We start from the raw sequence: 21754 nt of genomic DNA, 5'->3' as shown, positions 1-21754 counted from the left end.
TTTTTTTTTCTTTTTAAATGAAATGTATGTCTCTATAATTTTTTTCAGATGACTGCAGAACCTCCAAAAACTGTTGCTGCTCTGCTACTGCTGCAGAACATATTGCTATTATTGGTGAACACCCCCACACACATATATGTATATACATCTATGTACACATACATACATACATATATAATTTGAATTTCTGGAAACTTTAGCCATGCTATCAACTTAACAAAAACGAGTTTACTGTGTTGAGTTGGCATTTTATGGAAATTACTAGCCATATTGGTTTAGATATACTAAACTTGTTTCCCCATTCGTTAGGGATAACATACTATATTTGTGCATATGGATTTGGACCCAGGAACTAATATTCTCTAAATAATGGGGGGAAAACCCAGTATGGAGCCTTCTAATTCCAAAGCATATTTACTATATCTATGTTTACTAGGCTTTTAAATGTCTTCTTAGTACCATGTTGTAATTTTCATTGCAGAAATTCCTGAATTGGTTTTTTTTTTCCTTTTCTTACCTTTTTTTTTTAATTTTATTTTATTTTATTTGAGAACATACTGTACAGAGGGGCTACAATTACATGGGCCTGAATTGGTTTTTAATGGATATTATCAAATGCCTTCTAGAAAGGTTGTACCTACCAGCTTACCTTAATACCAGCAGTACATTTTTTTCTCATCCTTTCATCAACACTGAAATTTTTCTGTTTTTATTTTATTTATTTATTTGTCAGTCCTGGGGTTTGAAATCAGGGCCTGTGCACTGTCCCTGAGCTTCTTTTGCTCGAGGCTATCACTCTACCACTTGAGTTACCTTACCAGCCCATCAAAGCTTTATTTTTTACTCATTACTGAAATAAGTTCAAGCTTAAAGAAAAGTTGCAGGAATAATCCAGAGAATTTCCATATACCCTTGACCAGCATTCATAAATTTTTGAACATGTTGCCACATCTCGTTTATCATTTTATCTACATAGTTTCCCTTACACTACACTGCTCAGTATGTCTTTCTTAAGAACAGAGACATATTCTTACAAAACCTCAGGATAATGATCAAATCAGGAAAATTAACCTTGATGCAATACTACTACTGTTTGTACCACTTGGCCCAATATTATCCTTTGTAGTATTTTCCCAGTTTAGAATGTAATCCAAAATTATACTTTGAATCTGATCATTATATCCTTTTGATCTCCTTTAATCTGGAGTTCTTCCTCAGCCTCCATTGTGTCTTTCATGTTGTTGATACTTTCGTTTAAGAAAGTTATTTTGTAGAAGACCCCTTAGTTTGTGGTTATCTGATTGTTTTTCTTTTCTGTGAGTAGATTCAGGTTGTTTTGTTAATGTTCTCAGTGCATGGAAAAGGAAATTTCAAAATGTCAGTCTGCCTCATGTACTGGTGACATTAACTTTGACCATTTGTTCTGTCAGGTTTCTTTTGCTGTAAAGGTACTATTTTTTTACCATTGTACTAAATATGCAATTTGTAATTCTATCAAGGTCTTCTTCATCAAACTCTCTCACCCAATAATTTAAAAACATTCATTGATTATTCTTTACTCTCATGGCAGAGTTTTAAGAGCTATTCATCATTTGGGATATTCTGTTCTGTCCATCCTTCAGCTCATTAACATCTTGCTTTAGAGACTGGCATCAAGAAAAAAATGAACTATTTTGAGTATTTGTTTAATCAGTAGGAAGGAGTGGGCTGATGACATTTTTGTAGACCCAATGCTACAACTTATGCAAGCTGAAGTTGAGCTAAGCTTCTTTCTTTCTTTCTTTCTGACAGTTACATCAATCATCTGCTGATTTATGTTGAGTCCATAGTTGAAATCCTAAGACTTTAACTCTGCTGTGTTCATCCATTCAGTATTTGAACATTTGTGTTTTAGAATCTAGTACAAGACTTTAATTTGGTCTTTTCCTCTTTACCTTGTTAAATTTATCCTATCCTGCTTGTAAAACTTACTTTGAATGCCAAATGTCCCAGTTGTACTTTTATTTTTTAGCTTATCACCTGCAAATTTGACTGGTGTGGCATTAGTATCTTCATGCAAGTAACTGTTTACATATTGAAAAGGGCGGAATGGATCTCAAATACTATTTTTCCTTCTTTTTTGGGGTTTTGTGATAACCAAAAGAATATAAAATGTGAAATCAGAAACAGAACAAAATTATTGATTTTTTTTTATTATGAAAATACTGTACAGAGAGGTTACAATTACATGGGCAAGATAGTGAGTACATTTCTTATCAAGCATTGTTGCCTCCTCCTTTGTTTCCCCTTCCCATCCCTTCCCATTCCTCCCCTCCCCCCTACTCCCAAAAGAATAGGGAGCCAAGCTGGGCTCCGGTGGCTCATGCCTGTAATCCTAGCTACTCAGGAGGCTGAGATCTGAGGATTGTGGTTCAAAGCCAGCCCAGACATGAAAGTCTGTGAGAATCTTATCTCCAATAAACCACCAGAAAGCCGGAAGTGGCGCTGTGGCTCAAGTGGTAGAGTGCTTGCCTTGAACTGAAGAGTACAGGGACAGCACTCAAGCCCAGAGTTCAAGCCCCACAACTGACCAAAAAAAAAAAAAAAAAAAAGAATAGGGAGCCATTGCTGGGCATTGGTGGCTCATGCCTGTAATCCTAGTTACTTAGGAGGCTGAGATCGGAGGACTGCAGTTCAAAGCCAACTGGGGCAGGAAAGTCTGTGAGACTCTTATCTCAAATAAACCACCAGAAAACTGGAAGTGGTGCTGTAGCTTAGGTGGCAGAGCACTAACCTTGAGCTGAAGAGCTGAGGGACAGTGCCCAGGCCCAGAGTTTAAGCCCCACAATGAACCCCCTCCCCCCCAAAAAAAGAACAAGGCAAAACATTTAATGCAGGACCTCTTTGTAGAGAAAAACTCCAGGTTAGTTATTAAAAGGAAATTTCAAAGATAAAGGCTTGAGGAAAGTAGAGTGTTAAGTACCAGCATGGTTTGTCTCACCTCTATGCCTTTTAGGGTGTTAATCAATGCTATGACATCTGCATTTCTCTCTTTTTTGTGTGGGTCATAGGTCTTGAACTCAGGACCTGGGTGCTCTCCCTCAGCTCTTCAGCTCAAGGCTAGAGCTCTACCACTTAAGCCACAGTTGTCACTTCTGGTTTTCTGGTGGTTTGTTGGAGGTAAGAGTCTCACAGATTTTCCTTCCTGGGCTGGCTTTGAACCATGATCCTCAGATCTCAGCCTCCTGGGTAGCTAGGATTACAGGTGTGAGCCACCAGTGCTTGGACATCTGCATTTCTTTAAAGCAGATCCCTTCTAGCTCACCCCATTGAGCCAGGTATCTGCACTTCAAAGGATGACTTGCCTCACCTCCAGGCCTCAGAATTGGGTAGACAGCTCCCATCTCCTGCCTAGGCACCAGTATGTCTGCAAGAAATTATTTAGGCTCAGCCACCTTAGTTCATTACTTTGCTTTGATAACTTATTGCTTTTGTAAATGCTATTTGTAATTACTAACTGCTAGTTCTGCCTCCTGCCCACCTGCTTGTGGCTTTAAAACACTGTGCTAAGAGAGCTTGGCTGCTGTTCTTCACTGTCCGGATATAGTGGGGAGCATTCACCACAGCTAATAAAGATTCCTAGCCGGATTGACTGAGTGTTGGTGACTCCTTTTGCTGTTCATGGGTTCGAGTCCCACAGGCCCCAGGAAGTTGGGATACTTAAGTTTGAATTTGACTCAGGGTATGCTAGGTAGGTACTCTGTTACTTGACTCGTGGCCTCAGGTTTTTGTTTTTTTTTTTTTTGCTTTTGCTTTATTTTTCAGATAGGATCTCACATATATTTTTTTTTGACCTGGGGATGACCTTCGACTGTCATCTACCTACATATACCTTCTGTGTAGCTGATGTGGCAGGCACTTGTGCCACCTTATGTGTTGCAAACTTATTTGTTGGGATGAGGGTATTACTAACTCCCCCACCAAACTGGCCTTAAACTGTGATCCTCTAGTTCTTCACCTCCTGACTAGATGAGATTAGATATGTGAGTAACAATTCCTGACTGGAGCACAAATCTTTTCAGCCTGATTAGATACTTTCTCCTGTTTTGAAATCAAACCATCAAATAAAAGTTGCTATTGTTCATTTACTATCAGCTGCTGTTTATATAGGATTTGCGGTAACAGATCTGTCACACTACTACTTTGAGCCAATTTCTTGTAGTTTCATGGTGTCAGTATTTCAGGTAGGCTTGTTTATTTCAAAAAGGAAAGAGTTTTCCATAGTCCAAATTTACTATTCTTCAATGGAGATTGGCCTGATCAGACTTGGTCTATATTCTTCTTAGTGGTAGGCAAAGGGAAGTCTTTCAGGCAGCCAAAGCTATTTTACTTTTAATCACAGAGTCTTCATCAAATGTAAAAAATTTCAGAGGTCATATAGTTCAGGCTTTTAAAATCTGACAGATAACATCTATCAATGTGTCCTTTTCTAATACTCTATCAGTCAGCAAGTACTTAGATATTCTATTAAACAGGAGGAAAGGTGCTTTCAATAAGATACTCGCAGACTTCACAAAGAGAAATAATATACTAGTTAGCTTTTTCTCACTATAATGAAATCCTTGACCCAAGATACTTACAAACCAAAGAGGTTTATTTAGCTCACTGTTCTGTACAGTCCATGTCCAAGTGGCTCAGTGCAGAGTCTGGCAAAAGATCCAGTGGTGGACTTAATACAGGACATATGTGGAAGAATGATTACATCCTGAACCTGGAAGCAAAGAGAAGGGAGGGGCCAGGCACTCCCTTTTATAAAACTTGAGTTTTATAAGTCTTGAGTTTCTTAACTCAAGGGTCCCAGGAGAGAGAAAGAATTCCTTCTGAAGGCGCATCCCCAATGATCTAAGGACCTCCTAATAGGCCCCATCTTTGGAAGGCTGTACACATTTCCCAATACTACTATCTAAGGTGGACCAACTTATCAACATATTGACCTTGGAGGGAGACATTCAACCCACATTCAAATTATAGCCAAAAGGAAAGTATTAATTGTCTGAAATAGGCTGGGAAGGTGGCTCAGTGGTAGAGTGCTTGCCTTGCATGCATGAGGCCCTGAGTTCGATTCCTCAGCACCACATAAGCAGAAAAAGCCAGAAGTGGGGCTGAGGCTCAAGTGGTACAGCACTAGCATTGAGTTGAAGAGCTGAGGAACAGTGCCCAGGCCCAGAGTTCAGGCCCCACAACCAACAAAAAAAAAATCTTTGAATGTTTAATTGTCCGAAATGAACTAAAATGAAACATAATGGCTAAAAGTAGCTATTTGAAAGCATATATTTATAGAATTAATGTAATTCAAGAGAAGGCTAAGTTTTCTTATCATGAAACTAGGAAGTTTCTCAAGTTTCCACCAAACCCTGGAATATGATCTCAGGAAAAAAAGAATGAAATACATAAATGTGAAGAAATTCTAACTTACTCATCTTACCTATCAGAAATACAGATCTATGAAGAGAAGCCTGAAGGCTGGTTAGCTACCAGGAGAGTGGAAAGGGAAAGAATGATGTTTTGTATTTTCTAAATTTTTGTGGTTTATTTTAAATTACATAGGTAATAGATGAATAATTATTCTTATAAAAACATTAACCCTCATGGGTAAGAGTAAGTTCCTTTTCACCAATATCTTGACCCCAATTCTTGTTGGACAGGCTTTAAAAAGAGGTGAAATACCTCTGTGCCTCTCTCTGATCATATAAAATAATATTTATTGACATGAACTTCAGAAAGTGAAAACACATTTTTCTTTGTTGTTTTTCTTTTCTTGACTTTTTGGATTGTTTGTTCATCTGACTTTGGGAGGGTAAGGTAAGGGGAAACATAGAAATAGAGGGACAAAAGGTGAACAAATGCAGCAGTGATACTCACTAGACACTATGTTGAAAATGAACTAAACAAATTGTAGGTGGGGATGGGAGGGAGAAAGTGAAAGAGAGCAAGGTGACATTGTCTAAAAAGAAATGTATATTACTTTTATAATAATAAATTTTTTGAGGCAGAAGCTCACTATGTAGTTCACTAGCCTTCTGAATGCTGATATTACAAGCATTCATACCATACTCAGCATAGGTAGGCTTCTCTCCCTCCCCTTCGCCCCTTTCCTGTAGTAGGGTTTTCATGAAGGGGGTTGTACTTGCCCAGTTTGTTTGCTTGGCTAGAGCTCTACTACTTGAGCCAGTCTTGCATTTTACTGGTTAATTGGAGATAGAGTCTTAGAGTCTCATGGACTTTTCTGCTTTTAACTGTGGTCCTCAGATCTCAGCCTCCAGAGTAGCTAGGATTGCAGATAAAAGCTACCAGTACCTAACTATGGGTAGGCTTTTTAGCAAAATACCTTGAGTAGACAAAGTTTATAAGGCTCATATATCTAATGTTAATATATCTTTATACATATAAACTCTATATGCTTAAAAATATGCTCATAAATTAATCTCTGATAGTTGGGTTTACTGAATATACTTGCCTGCTTAGATCTCTCCCCCCCCCCCCCACCTCCCTCTGTTCCAGTCCTAGGCTTGAACTGTTTTGCCCAAGGTTAGTGCTCTACCACTTGAGCTACAGTTCCTCTTTTAGCTGTTTTGGTTTTTTAGTAGTTTATTGGAGAAGACATTTAGGTTATAAGGCTGTAGTATATAGTAAAGGATTAATTATACAGCATAAATGAGTGCAATACAAATTCATATCCTCCTTTCAGTTCATGTCATCTCTACTTCTTCCCTTACATTCCCCTTTTTGTTTCCTTCCTTCCCATTCTTCAATTCAATATATCATCTGGCTTCTCTCTTGCCCTTGGCAGGAAATCACTAAGGGTAGAAGACATGGGCCACAAGGATCTTTATGATTTGCAGTTTTTCTACTAGTATCATCCATTTTCATGTCTTCAGGTGCTTCCTATACACCAAATTCACATATACTATGTCCAATCCAAACTTCTTTCCTGAGCTTTGTATCATTTGTATCCATCTGCCTGTGTGGATACTCATAGATATCTCAAATTGACTAGTTCCCTATTCTTCACCCACCACTCTCTGCTTAAACCTAATCCTTCTCTTGTGTTCCCTATTTCAGTGAATGGCACCATCACCAATCCAGATCCCCAAGTCTAAAACTTTCACATTATTCTCAACGTTTCTACTACCCAGTCCTTCAAGGGTTCTTTGGAAAATATTTATTGACGTCCTGTACTTCTTATTCCTGCTGCCACTACCATGTTCCAGGTCACAGTCATTTTACACCTGAATTTTATTTTGGAGCCAGTTGTGGGGCTTGAACTCAAAACCCTGAGCTTTCTTGGTCAAGTTAGCTAGCACTCCACCACCACACCTCCACTTCTGGCTTTTTGGTGATTATTTGGAGATAAGAGTCTCACGGACTTTCCTGCCCCAGCTGGCTTTAAACAGTGACCCTCAGATCTCAGCCTCCTGATAAGCTAAGATTACAGGCATGAGCCAACAGCACCTGACATGAGTACATTATTTTTTATGAGTACATTTTTTTGAACAATGTCACCCCTTCCCTTGCTCTCTCCCAGTATTTCCCTCCTATCTCCACCCACATACACTTGAACTTTTGCAACTCCTCATTTATCTACCTGCCCCTGCTCCTATCCTCAGGTCATTGTCCACATGACAGCCCTCAAATGCATTAAAAACACACAAAGCTCTCAGTGACCTCCCAGTCCCCTTAAGAGAAAGTTCAAAAATCTTTGAGTGGCTTACAAGGCTCTACTCTGACTCTGGCTTCAGCATAATTTATCATCATGCTCCGTCTCAACATCTTACCACAGCAAGTCTAGACTCCATTTTCAGTTAGGCTTGGTGGCTCACACCTATAATTCTAGGTAGTTACATGGATGAGGTCTGAGGATCACAGTTCAAAGTCAGCTTAGGCAGAGAAGTCTGTGAGAATCTTATGTCTAATTGATCACCAGTTGGATATAGAACTGTGGCAAAAGTAGTAGAGCACTAACCTTGAGCAAAAGAGTTCAGGGACAGCCCCGAGGCTCTGAGTTAAGCTCTAGGACCAACAAAACACATAAAAATTAAATGGTTGTACAAAAAGAGTTTCAATTGAACCTGTCAAATTATAAATACAATGTCTCTTGATCCATGCCAAATGGTAATTTTTTTTCTAGTTCTGTCATTTCTTCTACATCTGTTTGTTACCTGGAATTGTTTTATAAAAAACCTTCCTGTAGCCAGGCCCCAGTGGCTCACGCCTGTGATCCTAGCTACTCAGGAGGCTGAGATCTGAGGATCATGGTTCAAAGCCAGCCCGGGCAGGAAAGTCCCTGAGACTCTTATCTCCAATAAACCACTGGCAAACTGGAAGTGGTGCTGTGGCTCAAGTGGTAGAGTGCAAGCCTTGAGCTGAAGAGCTGAGGGACAGCGCTGAAGCCCAGAGTTCAAGCCCCATGACCGACCCCCCCAAAAAAAACCCTTCCTGTATAGGATGGGTTTATTTGGTGTTTTAAAATAATTTGTGCATGATTGGCAAACTAAATGTTCAATTCTGTGGTGATTGAATTTTTAAAGTTTATTTTATTTTATTTTACTTTTTGTCTGTCGTGGGGATTGAACTCTGGGCCTGGGCACTGTCCCTTAGCCCTTCAGCTCAAGGCTACTGCTCTACCACTTGAGTCAAGTGCCACTTCCAGCTTTTTCTGTTTATGTGGTGCTTAGGAATTGAACCCAGGGCCTCATACATGCGAGGCAAGCACTCTACCACTGAGCCACCTTCCCAGCCCCTAAAGTTTATTTAAATTAGTAATTCAGAGATATGAACAAACTTACGAGAGAAACCACTTACAAGTAGAAGTTATGCTTCAAGAATTAGCAGACCAAAGCCCACTTAATCCCACAGGGCAAATGACATATTGCACATAAGTCATGAGAAATAGAAAATATTTTTGTAATATTAGTTATGAAACAGAAGAAAACTGAATGAGTTGTAAAAGTTTAACAAGTGCTAATACTTGAAAGAAAAGCAACATTAATTGGAACAAGAAGTAGAGGGATACTTAGGGTGATTTGAAGTGATCTGCTGAGTGTTTTCAATGGTTTTTAGAGTTCGATGGCATGTTCTTAAGTCTAATTTCACTACAATTTAAATGATTTCCATTTCTTTGATAGGTCCTATTATCAACAGTTCTTTTATATTCAGCAACTACGGACCATAATTAGAATAATCTTTGGTTCACAATGGAGAGAGGCACATTTCTCAATATAGACTAAGGAAGTGGATTTTTGTTTTTGGTCCTGGGGCTTGAACTCTGGGCCTGAGCTCTGAGCTTTTGTGTTTAAGGCTAGTGCTCTATCACTTTGAGCCACAGAGCGACTTCTGGTTTTCTGGTGGTTAATTGGTGATAAGAACCTCATGCAGGCTGGGAAGGTGGCTCAGTAGTAGAGCGCTTGCCTTGCATGCATGAGGCCCTGGGTTCGATTCCTCAGCCCCACATAAGCAAAAAGAAAAAAGCCGGAAGTGGCGCTGTGGCTCAAGTGGTAGAGTGCTAACCTTGAGCTGAAGAGCTGAGGGACAGTGCCCAGGCCCAGAGTTCAGGCCCCACGACTGACAAAAAAAAAACAAAAACAAGAAAAAACAAAAGAACCTCATGTAGATAGATCTATATAGATATTTTGACATCAATTTACATAGATGGATAGATGTCAAAATATCTATATAGATTGATAAATCTATATAGACATTGACAGATATATATATATATATATATATATATATATATATATATCAGAGAGGTAGATAGGATTTCCTAATATATATAGTAAGATTTTCATATATATGAAACTAGCAGTTAGTCATATATAACATATATATATATATATATATAATATTTCCTGTGGGCAGTTGGTTATAGTCATATATTTGTGTGTTTGTATATGTATTTTATATATGTAGATATATTTACATAACATGTTTGTAATATGTCCAACTATTTGAAGTATTAAAGAGGGGAAGGAAAAAAATCTTAGAGGCTGAATGATACTGATACATATGTGAATGGAGGTTGCAAAACTCACTGAAAGCTATTGAGTGATGGGGGAAACAAGAGAAAGCAATGGGTTGAGTCTGATGAGAGTACTTTCACATACTGTTTGAAATACCATGGTGAAACCTCTATGAACAATTATCATACCCTTAGCAAGATGAATGACAGGAGTGGAAAATAGGTCCTGATGCAGGTGTGGGTATGAGTGGGAGGACAAAAAGAGGGTGAAGGGGAGTGGATATAGTCAGAATACTTTATATACACATGTAAAAATGGAATAGTGAAGCTTGTTGACATTGCTTTGGGGAGCAAGAGGAGAGTTAACAGTGATGAAGATCACTTATATCAAGGTACATTGTGTGTATATATGGACATGTCAAAATAACCCACACCCCCTTTAGGACGGGAGGACTTGTGGAGGTATACCTTGCAGTGGCCTCTATTGCCCCTCATTAGTGTCCACTATTCTTCAGAAGAATGAAAATTTGGCTCAGAAGCTGGAGCATTGTCCTGTGACCACAGGCCTGGGAAACTCCTGTGCCTCACAGACAAGGCCAGTATGATGCCTCTTCGGTCTGCAGGTCCTGAGGTCACAACCTTCAGTTAGGATCTGGCCTCCAGCCCTGTTCCTCACCCATGTGAAAGACAGGGACACTGTAACACATGGGAGCTAGCCTTCTAAACACCACCTCCTAAGAGGCTGTACTGAGCTCGCATTTCCTCAGATAGCCAATGAAGATGCTGTCAGTGCTCATGTGATCTCTTGTAGCCAATAAGATGTGGAAGGCAGGGAAATGTAACTCCTATCTTTTGTGTGTGTGCTCATGTGCGTTTGTGGCTGTGTGTGCCTACGTGCGCACATGTGCGTGCATGCGTGCACACACATGCTCAGATCCTGTGACTTAATCTCATGTACTAGGTGTTGCCCAGAGCTTCTTTTGCTCAAGGCTAGCACTCTACCACTTGAGCCACAACTCCACTTCCAGCTTTTTTGCTGGGTAATTGGAGATAAGAGTGTTAGACTTAGACTTGGGGGAAAGGATTGGAGGTGGGGGGGGGAATAAGCTGGGAAAGTGGGAGAAAAAAAGAGGAAGGGAGTAGCAATGTTCGACAAGACCTGTACTCACTACCTTAAGTATGTAACTAACTGTAAGCCCTCTGTACATCACTTTGACAATATTTTTTTAATGAAAAAAAAAAAAAGAACCTCATGCACTCTCCTGCCTGGGCTGGCTTTGAACTGTGATTCTCAGATCTCAGCTTCCTGAGTAGCTAGGATTACAGGCGTGAGCTTTTTATCTTTCTTTCTTTCTTCCCTTCCTTCCTTCCTTCCTTCCTTCCTTCCTTCCTTCCTTCCTTCCTTCCTTCCTTCCTTCCTTCCTTCCTTCCTTTCTTCCTTCCTTCCTTCCTTCCTCCCTCCCTCCCTCCCTCTCTCCCTCTCTCTCTCTCTCTTTCTTTCTTTCTTTCTTTCTCTCTTTTTCTTTCTTTCATTCTCTTTTTTAAAAAGCAAATTTTGTATTAGCATATATTAGTTGTACAAGGGAGATTTATTGTGACATTTCCATACATGCATGCAATATATTCTAATAAAATTCACCCCCTCTATAACTCTCATCCTCCTCCCCAGTTCCTAATACAGTTTCAACAAGTTTCATTGTCCCATTTTCACTCATGCAAATAAACTGTTACAGCTATCTCCTGCTGATATCGTGTGTTTTATTCTCCTGTCATTCTTTTTAATTTTTTTTTTGTCATCATAGGGCTTGAAGACTGGGCCTGGGCGCTGTTTCTGAGCTCTTCAGTTCAAGGCGAGTGCTATACCACTTGAGCCACAGAGCCACATATGATTTTCTGGTGTTTAATTGGAGTTAAGAGTCTCATGGACTTCCTTTGCCCAGGCTGTCTTTGAACTGTGATCCTCAGCCTCCTGAGTAGCTAGGATTACAGGGGTGAGCTAGGTGAGCTACTGGTGCCTGGCTTTTTTTTCCTTCAATTTTTTAATGTATATAATTAGAACATGAACTGGGAATATGGCTTAGTGGTACAGTGCTTGCCTAGCATGCACAAAGCCCTGGGTTTGATTCCTCAGCACTACATAAACAGAAAAAGCCAGATGTGGCACTGTGGCTCAAGTGGTAGAGTGCTAGTCTTGAGCAAAAAGAAGCTCAGGGATTGTGCTCAAGCCCTGAGTTCAAGCCCCAGGACTGGAAAAAAAACCCAAAAAAACAAAAACAAAATGATTGTATCAAAGGTGTTTCACCATGGTATTTCAGATATATAGAAAGAGTTTTTAAAAAAAAAAATTGACAATAGGGATTTGAACTTGGCTTTCTTCTTGCCTGTCAGGCACTCTACTACTTGAGCTTCTAGGCCTTTTATCAGTTTTTGTTTTTTTGGGGGGTCCGGTTGTGGGGCCTGAACTCTGGGCCTGGGCGCTGTCCCTCAGCTCTTCAGCTCAAGGCTAGCACTCTACCACTTGAACCACAGAGCCACTTCCGGCTTTTTTCTTTTTGCTTATGTGGTGCTGAGGAATCGAACCCAGGGCCACACGCATTGCAAGGCAAGCGCTCTACCACTGAGCCACCTTCCCAGCCCCCCTTTGATCAGTTTTTAACAAATGATCTTTACTTCTAACCTTAGTTTTTTAGGTTTCATATTTAGGTCAGGACCAGTTAGTGGTCAATTATTTGTTAGAAGTTGTCTGCAAACACCTTGTATTCTGATAAAATTGTGTGTGGGTTGTGAGACACATTTAAAGTTCAGAAAATTTATAAGGCTCTCTGGCTTCTCTCTCCTGTGACCATACAAGGCCTCATATTCAGCCAGGGAAATGTAGATAATTAGGCCTCTCTTTAGTATTCTGAGCTTGAGTGCAGCCTTGAACATGCACAGAGCTTTCTAGATCACTAGAGCTTTGAGGGAGTTTATCAAGTTCCACTGTTGTCTTGTTTTCTGGGTCTGTTTGCTAAACTCTTTTCAGATGTTGCTAGCCCCAACTAATCTGTGACCTGAGGTTACTGATTGATATTGGCTTTTCCTGATTAGATGCCATGAATTTGCTACTGTTTTTGACACCCCTACGCATGAGACTTCTTTTGTGTTCATTCCTAGTCAAGTAATTCCCCTCCAGCAGCTGAGCTGCCTTGTTTTTGTTTTTGTTTTGTTTTGTTTTTAATGGATTGCCTAGTTCTTATAAAATCATCTTTAAGGACCTAAGTGGGGACATGGGAGCTACCTCAGACTAAAATACCAGAGTCCCACTCTTCATAACTGAAGATTCCTAAGTGTTCCAAAACACTTTTTAATTTAGGATTGGTCTATTTCTAGACTCCTGAAATAATTTGCTTTTGACATTTTTGTAAGTATTATTGTTTTAAGGAACAGAAGATTTTCTCTGTTCCTCACTCTATTATCACACAATCTGTGCTTAATCTAAGTTTTTATTTCTTTATTCTGGTGGTACTGGGGTTTGGATTCGGGTCCTCACACTTGCTAGGCAAGCACTCTACCACTTGAGCCATGCCCCTAGTTCTTTTTTGGTTTAGTTATTTTTCAGATAGCATCTCACATTTTTTTCTCTAGGTCAGCCTCACCCCATAAAAAGTAGTTCTTACCATAAAAAGTAATAAATATGTGAATTAATGCTACATTAATTAGCTTAGTTTAGACATGTTATATTGCATGATGTTTCAGAACATCATATATGTATAATATCAATTAAAATATAATTCTGATAGTGGTAAAGGATGGATTATGGGGATAGGAAACTGGTGGTCAGGAGTTAAGAGATTTTACTCAATAGTCCTTGTTTATTCTTACTGATCCTGAAGTTTGAACTCAGGGCCCGAGTGCTGTTTCTTAGATTTTTTTCTTTGCTCAAAGCTGGTCCTTTACCACTTGAGCCACAGCTCTACTTCATTTTTTATTTAATGGTTAATTGGAGATAAGAGTCAGCTTACTTGATAGTTCTTTGTAAGTTGGGATGCAGACTATAAATCATTGAATTGGTTTTGGATGGGGATTGGTGTAAAAAGACATGGTAGAAAATCAAAGAGATAAAATAATTGAGAAGGGGCTGGGAAGGTGGCTCAGTGGTATAGCGCTTGCCTTGCATGCCTGAGGCCCTGGGTTCGATTCCTCAGCACCACATAAGCAAAAAGAAAAAAAAGCCAGAAGTGGCGCTGTGGCTCAAGTGGTAGAGCACTAGCCTTGAGCTGAAGAGCTGAGGGACAGCGCCCAGGCCCAGAGTTCAGGCCCCACGACCCGACCCCCCCCCCCCAAATTGAGAATGTTGGTTACTGTCATTAAATTCCCACTGTACATTATATATATATATATACATATTATATATACATGGTATTATTATGTATACATACATATCACATATATATGAGACAAAGATAGAGACAGAACATGACTACATGACTGTAACTGGGAGATAAGAGGGAAGAAAGATGGAAAAAGAATGGTGGAAGCTGAAGAATTTCAAAGTACATTTCCATGATGTATGAAGTTGGCATAAGGAATCTCAGTGAAAGCTGTGGATCAATAGGGGGTTGGAGGGGCAGAGAAAGAGAAAGAAATAGACAATTATTTGGTTAAAATGTAGTATAAGTCTGGGAATGTCGCTTATGGTAGAGTGCTTGCCTACCATGCATGAAGCCCTGGGTTCAATACCTCAATGCCACATAAACAGAAAAGTCAGAAGTAGCGCTGTGCTCAAGTGGTAGAGCACCAGCCTTGAGCAAAAAGAAGCTCAGGGACAGTGTCCTGGCCCTAAGTTCAAGCCCCAGGACTGGCAACAAACAAACAAACAAACAAAATGTAGTATAAGCACATCTGAAACACCATGGTGAAATCCCTTGTTACAATGAATATAACACTTAAAAATGAATGACAGGAAGGTAAGATACTCTGTTGGGGGTGGTGCAGAAGGAAGGGATTTGACTAACCACTGAAGAGAGTGAATGAGTATAAATATGGTCAAAGTAGTTTGTTTGCATGTGTGAAAACAGAATAATGAAATCTGTTAATATTGTTTTAAGAAATAGAAGTGAAATATGGAAGATCTTGTGGGGTGAGTATCATCAGAATATATGTATGTGTGGAAAGGTCACAATGAAACATCCTGGGCGGGGAATGTGGCTTAATGGTAGAGTGCTTGCCTAGCATGCATGAAGCCTGGGTCCGAATCCTCAGTACCACATACACAGAAAAAGCTGGAAGTGGTAGAGCTCTAGCCTTGAGCAAAAGAAGCTCAGGGACAGTGCCCTGACCCTGAATTCAAGCCCCAGGACTGGCAAAAAACAAAAACAAAAACAAAAAAACCCACAAAAACCCAAAATCTCACACACGCAATGAAACCTCACAATAAAAGAAAGAAATTAGAATAGGATACGTCAAGACACTGTGAGGCTTGGGCATTATATCATCAAGGGGGATAAATAAAGACCTTCAAGAAGAGAAAAGGAAATGAGTTGGTATCGAAGTCACCGTGAATATATGGGCATACTTGACATTTAACATTGAAAGGTGATAAATTAGGTGGTATGAACTTCAAAAATAAGAGAAGCTACTGAAGTAAGATGATAGAGAAACACTGGGAATCTAGTGAGGAACATAGAAGATGCTAACCTGATCGTGACTTATGGATAAAATGAGTAAAAGAAAATGAACAACTTTAAATTAAGAGTTTACAAGGGAAACATCATAGTCTGGGATGACAGAGTTCAGTTAAGGTGAGGAGATAGAGGCTGAACAGATGAGAATCAAAAGGTCAGAAGGTTCTAGGAAACGGTAGAGTTCATTTTTATGCATAAAGTACAAAGTGTCAGTGGATCATGATTGTAATCCTGCTTGGGAGGCTGAGAGCAGAAGGATCATGGTTTAAGGACATCTTGGGCAGTAAAAATGCTTATTAAACCCTATCTTTAAAATAATCAGCTACTATATATATATACATATTTTTTTGAGATAGTGTCTATGTAGCTCAAGCTTCCCTTAAACTCATGATCTCCTTGCCTCATTCTCCTGAATACTGAAATTATAGGCATGTGTAATTGTGCCCAACTGAAAAACAGCATATCTTTAGTATATTATTAGTGCCAGTATTTGCATCAAAGTTGATAATAACTTTGTAAAAATGAATATTAGTGTGAAACATATTTCTAGATTATGTGTGGGAGGCCTGAATTTTGATCTATTGGTAATAAGAGAATTAGAGCTTTAAAAAGGCATTGAAGGGCTGGGAAGGTGGCTCAGTGGTAGAGCGCTTGCCTTGCATGCATGAGGCCCTGGGTTCGATTCCTCAGCACCACATAGGCAAAAAAGAAAAAAGCCGGAAGTGGCGCTGAGGCTCAAGCGGTAGAGCACTAGCCTTGAGCTGAAGAGCTGAGGGACAGCGCCCAGGCCCAGAGTTCAGGCCCCACGACCGGACCCCCCCCCCCAAAACCAAAACAAAAACAAAAAAAAGGCATTGAATTTTTGGAAAAATATTTTAGTATTCTTTTCCAGGATCATTTGAATCAATTTTAGCGGGTGGGTTTGCATCTTAATTGTCCTAACTATATTTGATACAATCATGTCTATGTATAAATAAGAGTGTAATTAGAAGCACAAAGAACTGCATTGGAGATGCAGAGTACCAGTTTGAAAACTTAAGATGATCAACTACCCTAATGGTAATCTGAACTTATATTCAATTCTTGTACCATTTATTATGGATTCAATGAACATTGAGGTGCATACTTATTAGAAATAGGGTTGAAGAGGGGCATTGATTATCTAGAAAGAAGCCTTATCAATGTTTCTTATGAGTTTTATAAATTTGGTATTAGTTGACAATAGCAGAAAATTATTTATCACCATGCTGCTGACTTACTTCTAGTCTGAAATAATATGGACAAATTTAATGGTTACCCTTATTGATATAATATTTTATCTTTTTTTCATTCTAGCCTCCAGCAGAAAAGAGATAACAGAGGGAAAAGTTGCTGCTTGTACAGCAGCTTTTGGCATTTGGAATCTGAGATATTGAGCTCCTGGGCAGTCAGAGTTCAATTTAGGAAGCAATCAGTGTCCATCTGGACTGGCTAGGTGACTAGTCCCTTTGGACTAGTCATGCAGGAGTTGGTGCCTTACAAAAGAACAAGAAAGAAAAAATGCAAAGAACGGGAGTATGTAAAAATAGAGGTATAAACCTCAGACCCTTGAGGAGAACTTAAGACCTGAGACGCAAACAGCAAAACACAGGGAGATGGCCTTCGGGCTTAGGCTACCACTCAGTAGAGTGGCATTCATGCAATATATAATCTGGGAAAACTGGGAGAACTAAGCTTGTTTTGAAATCTGGCTAGATTTCAAGAATGAAGAAAATTAGGTTGAACTTTAATAAAAATATCTACCAAGGCAAGGTTAAATAGAGGAAGTATGCTTTGAAGTTAACATGGATAGAAGTTTAATTATAATGAAGTGTGTTTTCCTAATGAAATATTAGCTATATAGAGATAATAATCATATCTTCAAAATTTCTTTAATATTTAATGGTTAAAAGAACAAATCTTGGTGTGATCATGGGCAAATAACTTTTCCAACTCTTAGTTTCTTCATCTACCAAACAAGTTAATAATACTTATATATTTTTGTAAGAATAAAATGAAAAAAATTATAGCCCATAATATAGTGCTTGGCACATACTCAGAGCTCAATAAATAGTCACAATTATCAGGCAGTGGAAAGGACAGTTAATGATGTGGAAGGTCAATCATGTGATGAATTACCCTTCACAGTAGGTATGCAATTAGCTATTTCTTGTCAGAACAGCTTGCAGAAGTCTCAGAGTCAGAACCTCTTGAGGATCAGTCTACTTTTAGTGCAAATTTGGCCCCACTGAAAGATAATTTCCTTTATTTTCTGATTTGTAATAAAATTATTACCTCTACATACTTTTCTTCCAGAATAATACTCTGTTCTAGTATTGGACCTTGAATTCAGGGCTTGAACATTGGTTTTTTAGAGTTCCAGTTGAGCCACTCTTCCACTTCCTATGTTACTTAGTTTTTTTATGAACTTCAGTGCTATTTATCATAATGACCATATAAATTTGCATTTTCACCAACAGCACGTAATGATTCCCTTTCCTCCAACATTCTTGCCAATGGGATGGGGTATTCTTGAAAAACCAGATGATTTGTAGATTTTTGTCTTGACCTAGAGGAAAATGGCACCTACCCAATTAGGTAAAGAATATCTGTAGACAGAATGATAATAAGTTCAATTTAAGACATTTCAGAGATATTCAAGGAGAGACATTAATCAGGCAATCAATGAGATGATATTAGACTGAATGGAGGAAGTAGATACCTGATTAAGAGGATGGAAATATATGAGATTGCTTTGGAAGGTTAGAAGATTGCTTAGAGGCAAAGGTAAAGGTTAGAATCTGAGGGAATGCTTACAGAGTGAGTTAAGTAGGAGTCTAGAAAGGAAACTTAAATCTTTGCCTCTTTTCTTTTAATTCACACATTCTCTGTAAGAAATATGGTCTGTATGAATAGTTTTTTTTTTGTTTTTTGTCGGTTGTTGGGCTTGAACTCTGGGCCTGGGTGCTGTTCCTCAGCTCTTCAGTTCAAGGCTAGCATTCCACTACTTGAGCCACAGCACCACTTCCGGTTTTCTGGTGATTTATTGGAGATTAGAGTCTCACGGACTTTCCTGCCCGGGCTGGCTTTGAACTACTATCCTCAGATCTCAGCCTCCTGAGTAGCTAGGATTACAGGCATGAGCCATTGGCACCCGGCTTGTATGAATAGTTTTAACTATCTACTTTTAAGATTCAATTTAGGCCAGCAAGACCCACCCTGCATCAAAAAAAGAAAAAAAAAACAAAGGATTCCATTAAGGAGTTGATTTTTTATTTTGTTTTTTAAACAAGGCTCTGGGTTTGATACCCAACACAGAGGAAAAACTTCGATGTAGTATTACTGATTATTGAGTAGACTCTTCTTTCTGAATGTTCAATTTAGTACCTCAGATTTAGGCTTTTACCCCAAATAACATCATTATCATAAAAAGTAAACACAGCAGTTATTGAACATTTATTATGTTCGATACTTTTCTCAGAGTTTATATGTTTCATTATTGTTGTTATTATTAAATAGTTGTACAAAGGGGTTACAATTTCATAAGTCAGATTATGAGTACAATGCTTTTTGATCAGTGTCACCCCTTCCTTTTTTCTCCTCTACTTTTCCCCATTCCTACTCTCAAATTACAAAGTTCTTTTTTATATAAAGTACATTTAATATAAGACTGCCTTTGCTCACCCTTCCTTCCTCCATTCCTGTGCCCCCATTTGCTTATCCCCTAAAACATGCTTCCACTTCTTGATATTCATTTTTTTATAATTTTATATATTTTATTATATATTAAATATTTTTATTTTAAAATATTTTGTATATTTTCATTCTCAAACAGCTTAATGAAACGCTAATGCTATCCTCTCCATTTTATGGATAAGAAAATCGGCACACAGAGGAGCAAATAACATATTCAGTAAGCTATTAAGTGCCTAGATTTGAGCCTAAGAGTTTGACTAGAGTGCTTAGTTGCCAAGATGCTTAAACACTATCACCTTCTCACCTTTGATTTTCTTTTATTTGGGGTTGGGGTGGGTGGAGCTTGAGCTCAGGGCCTATGTGCTGTCTCTGAGCTTGTTTTGCTCAAGACCAAGCACTCTACCATTTCAACCACAGCCCCACTTCTGGCTCTTTTGGTTGTTCAGTGGGGATAAGAGTCTCACAGACTTACCTGCCCAGGCTGGCTTTGAAGTGCAATCCTCAGATCCCAGCCTCCTGAGTAGGTAGGATTATAGGCATGAGCCACCGTGGCCTGGAAACCTTTTCAGCATTCTATATTGTCAGTTTCAGTTAATACTGTTATGCACCTCTGATTTTCTTTCTTTCTTTCTTTCTTTCTTTCTTTCTTTCTTTCTTTCTTTCTTTCTTTCTTTCTTTCTTTCTCTCTCTCTTTCTCTCTGTCTCTCTCTTTCTGTCTTTTCTTTCTCCTCTCTCCTCTCTCTCTCTCTCTCTCTCTCTCTCTCTCTCTCTCTCTCTCTCTCTCTCTCTCTCTCTCTCTCTCTCTCTCTCTCTCTCTCTCTCTCTCTCTCTCTCTCTCTCTCTCTCTCTCTCTCTCTCTGTCTCTGTCTCTGTCTCTTTTCAGTCTGGGGCTTGAACTCTGGGCCTGTGCAGTGTCCCTAAGATTCTTTTGCTCAAGGTTAGTACTTTGCCACATTTCTGTTTATGTTGTACTGAGGAATCGAACATAGGGCTTCATGCATGGTAGGCAAATACTCTACCATGAAGCCACATTCCCAGTCCCTACCTCTGATTTTCTTTTTTTTTCGGGGGGGGGGTCCGGTCGTGGGGCCTGAACTCTGGGTCTGGGCACTGTCCCTCAGCTCTTCAGCTCAAGGCTAGCACTCTACCACTTGAGCCACAGCGCCACTTCCGGCTTTTTTCTTTTTGCTTATGTGGTGCTGAGGAATTGAACCCAGGGCCTCAGGCATGCAAGGCAATCACTCTACCACTGAGCCACCTTCCCAGCCCCCTACCTCTGATTTTCTAAGCTAGGAAGTTCAATATTGTGTGTGTGTGTGTGTGTGTGTGTGTGTGTGTGTGTGTGTGTGTGTGTGTGTGTGTGTGTGTGTGTGTGTGTGTGCACCACCATTGGGGCTTAAACATAATTAGAGCCTTGCCCACTGGCTTGGCTTTTTCACTCAAAGGTGGTGATTTACCATTTGAACCACACTGCTACTTTTGCTCTTTTGCAGGTTGATTGGAGATAAGATTCATCTACTTTCCTTCTGAGGGTGGCTTTGAAATGTGATTCTCAGATTTCAACCTCTTGAGTGGCTAGGACCACAAATGTGAGTCACTGGCACCAGCCTAAGTAACACTCTTGTCTCTTATTAATAAAGTTAAGATTATTTCACTTGGCAAACAAGACCCTATGTCTTCTTATTCATATGCACCTCCTCACATCGATTCTAATCACATTAAGTGCAAAGCTTTGTATCTGGTTGTTTTTCTATGTAGCATTGCCTAGGCTTAGAACACCAGTATTATTCTATTCTGCTTCTCAAACTTAACACCATTTTAGCAAATCCTGCTAAGATATTAACATTGTGGGAAACTTTTTCTAACAATTTAATGGACACTTAGTTGCTTTCATACCTAGTTGTTTTCTGGTCTACATTTTCCACAGTACTTTTGGTTTTTTTTTTACAGTTATTATTATTATTATTATTATCTTTAAGTAGTTGTACAAAGAAGTTTCCATTCTACAAAACAGTATATGAATACAAGGTGTCGTTTTCACAGTACTTTAAGAAAATAATTTAACTTATTTTTTTCTGGTCCTGGGGCTTGAACTCAGGGCTTGGGCACAGTCCCTAAGCCTCTCTAGTGTTAATGCTAGTGCTCTACCACTTGAGCCACAGGACCACATCTGGCTTTTTCTGAGTAGTTTATTGGAGATAAGAGTCTCGTGGAAAAACAAACCAAAAAAAAAAGTCTCGTGGACTTTTTGCCTGGGTCAGAGTCCTGCGTAGCTAGGATTACATGCGTGAGCCACAGGCACCTGGCTTAATTTAACTTTTTGAATCAGCATACATTAATAATACAATTTAATTTTTTATTTTAGTTTTGTCTGTTCCCA

At 39.2% G+C, this 21754-nt stretch overlaps 1 protein-coding gene across 2 annotated transcripts in view; it reads left to right on the top strand.

The window, feature by feature from the left end:
* The window catches only part of Snx12 (sorting nexin 12), a 45790-nt gene extending 24893 nt beyond the window's left edge, over positions 1-20897 (top strand). Inside the window, exon 5 of one of the 2 annotated variants that reach the window (XM_070040279.1) lies at positions 20868-20897. In XM_070040279.1, the coding sequence (XP_069896380.1) occupies positions 20868-20882 (15 nt within the window). In that variant the 3' untranslated portion in view covers positions 20883-20897. Of the gene's footprint in view, positions 1-48; positions 185-20867 lie in introns of those variants that run through there. The other variant, XM_070040278.1, reaches the window with a different exon arrangement.
* The last annotated feature ends 857 nt before the right edge of the window (positions 20898-21754 follow it).

The sequence above is a fragment of the Dipodomys merriami genome, unplaced genomic scaffold, assembly GCF_024711535.1.
Source record: "Dipodomys merriami isolate MVZ:Mamm:240054 unplaced genomic scaffold, mDipMer1.0.p SCAF_3, whole genome shotgun sequence".
NCBI lineage: Eukaryota > Metazoa > Chordata > Mammalia > Rodentia > Heteromyidae > Dipodomys > Dipodomys merriami.
This window is presented reverse-complemented; position numbering and strand designations above follow the sequence as displayed.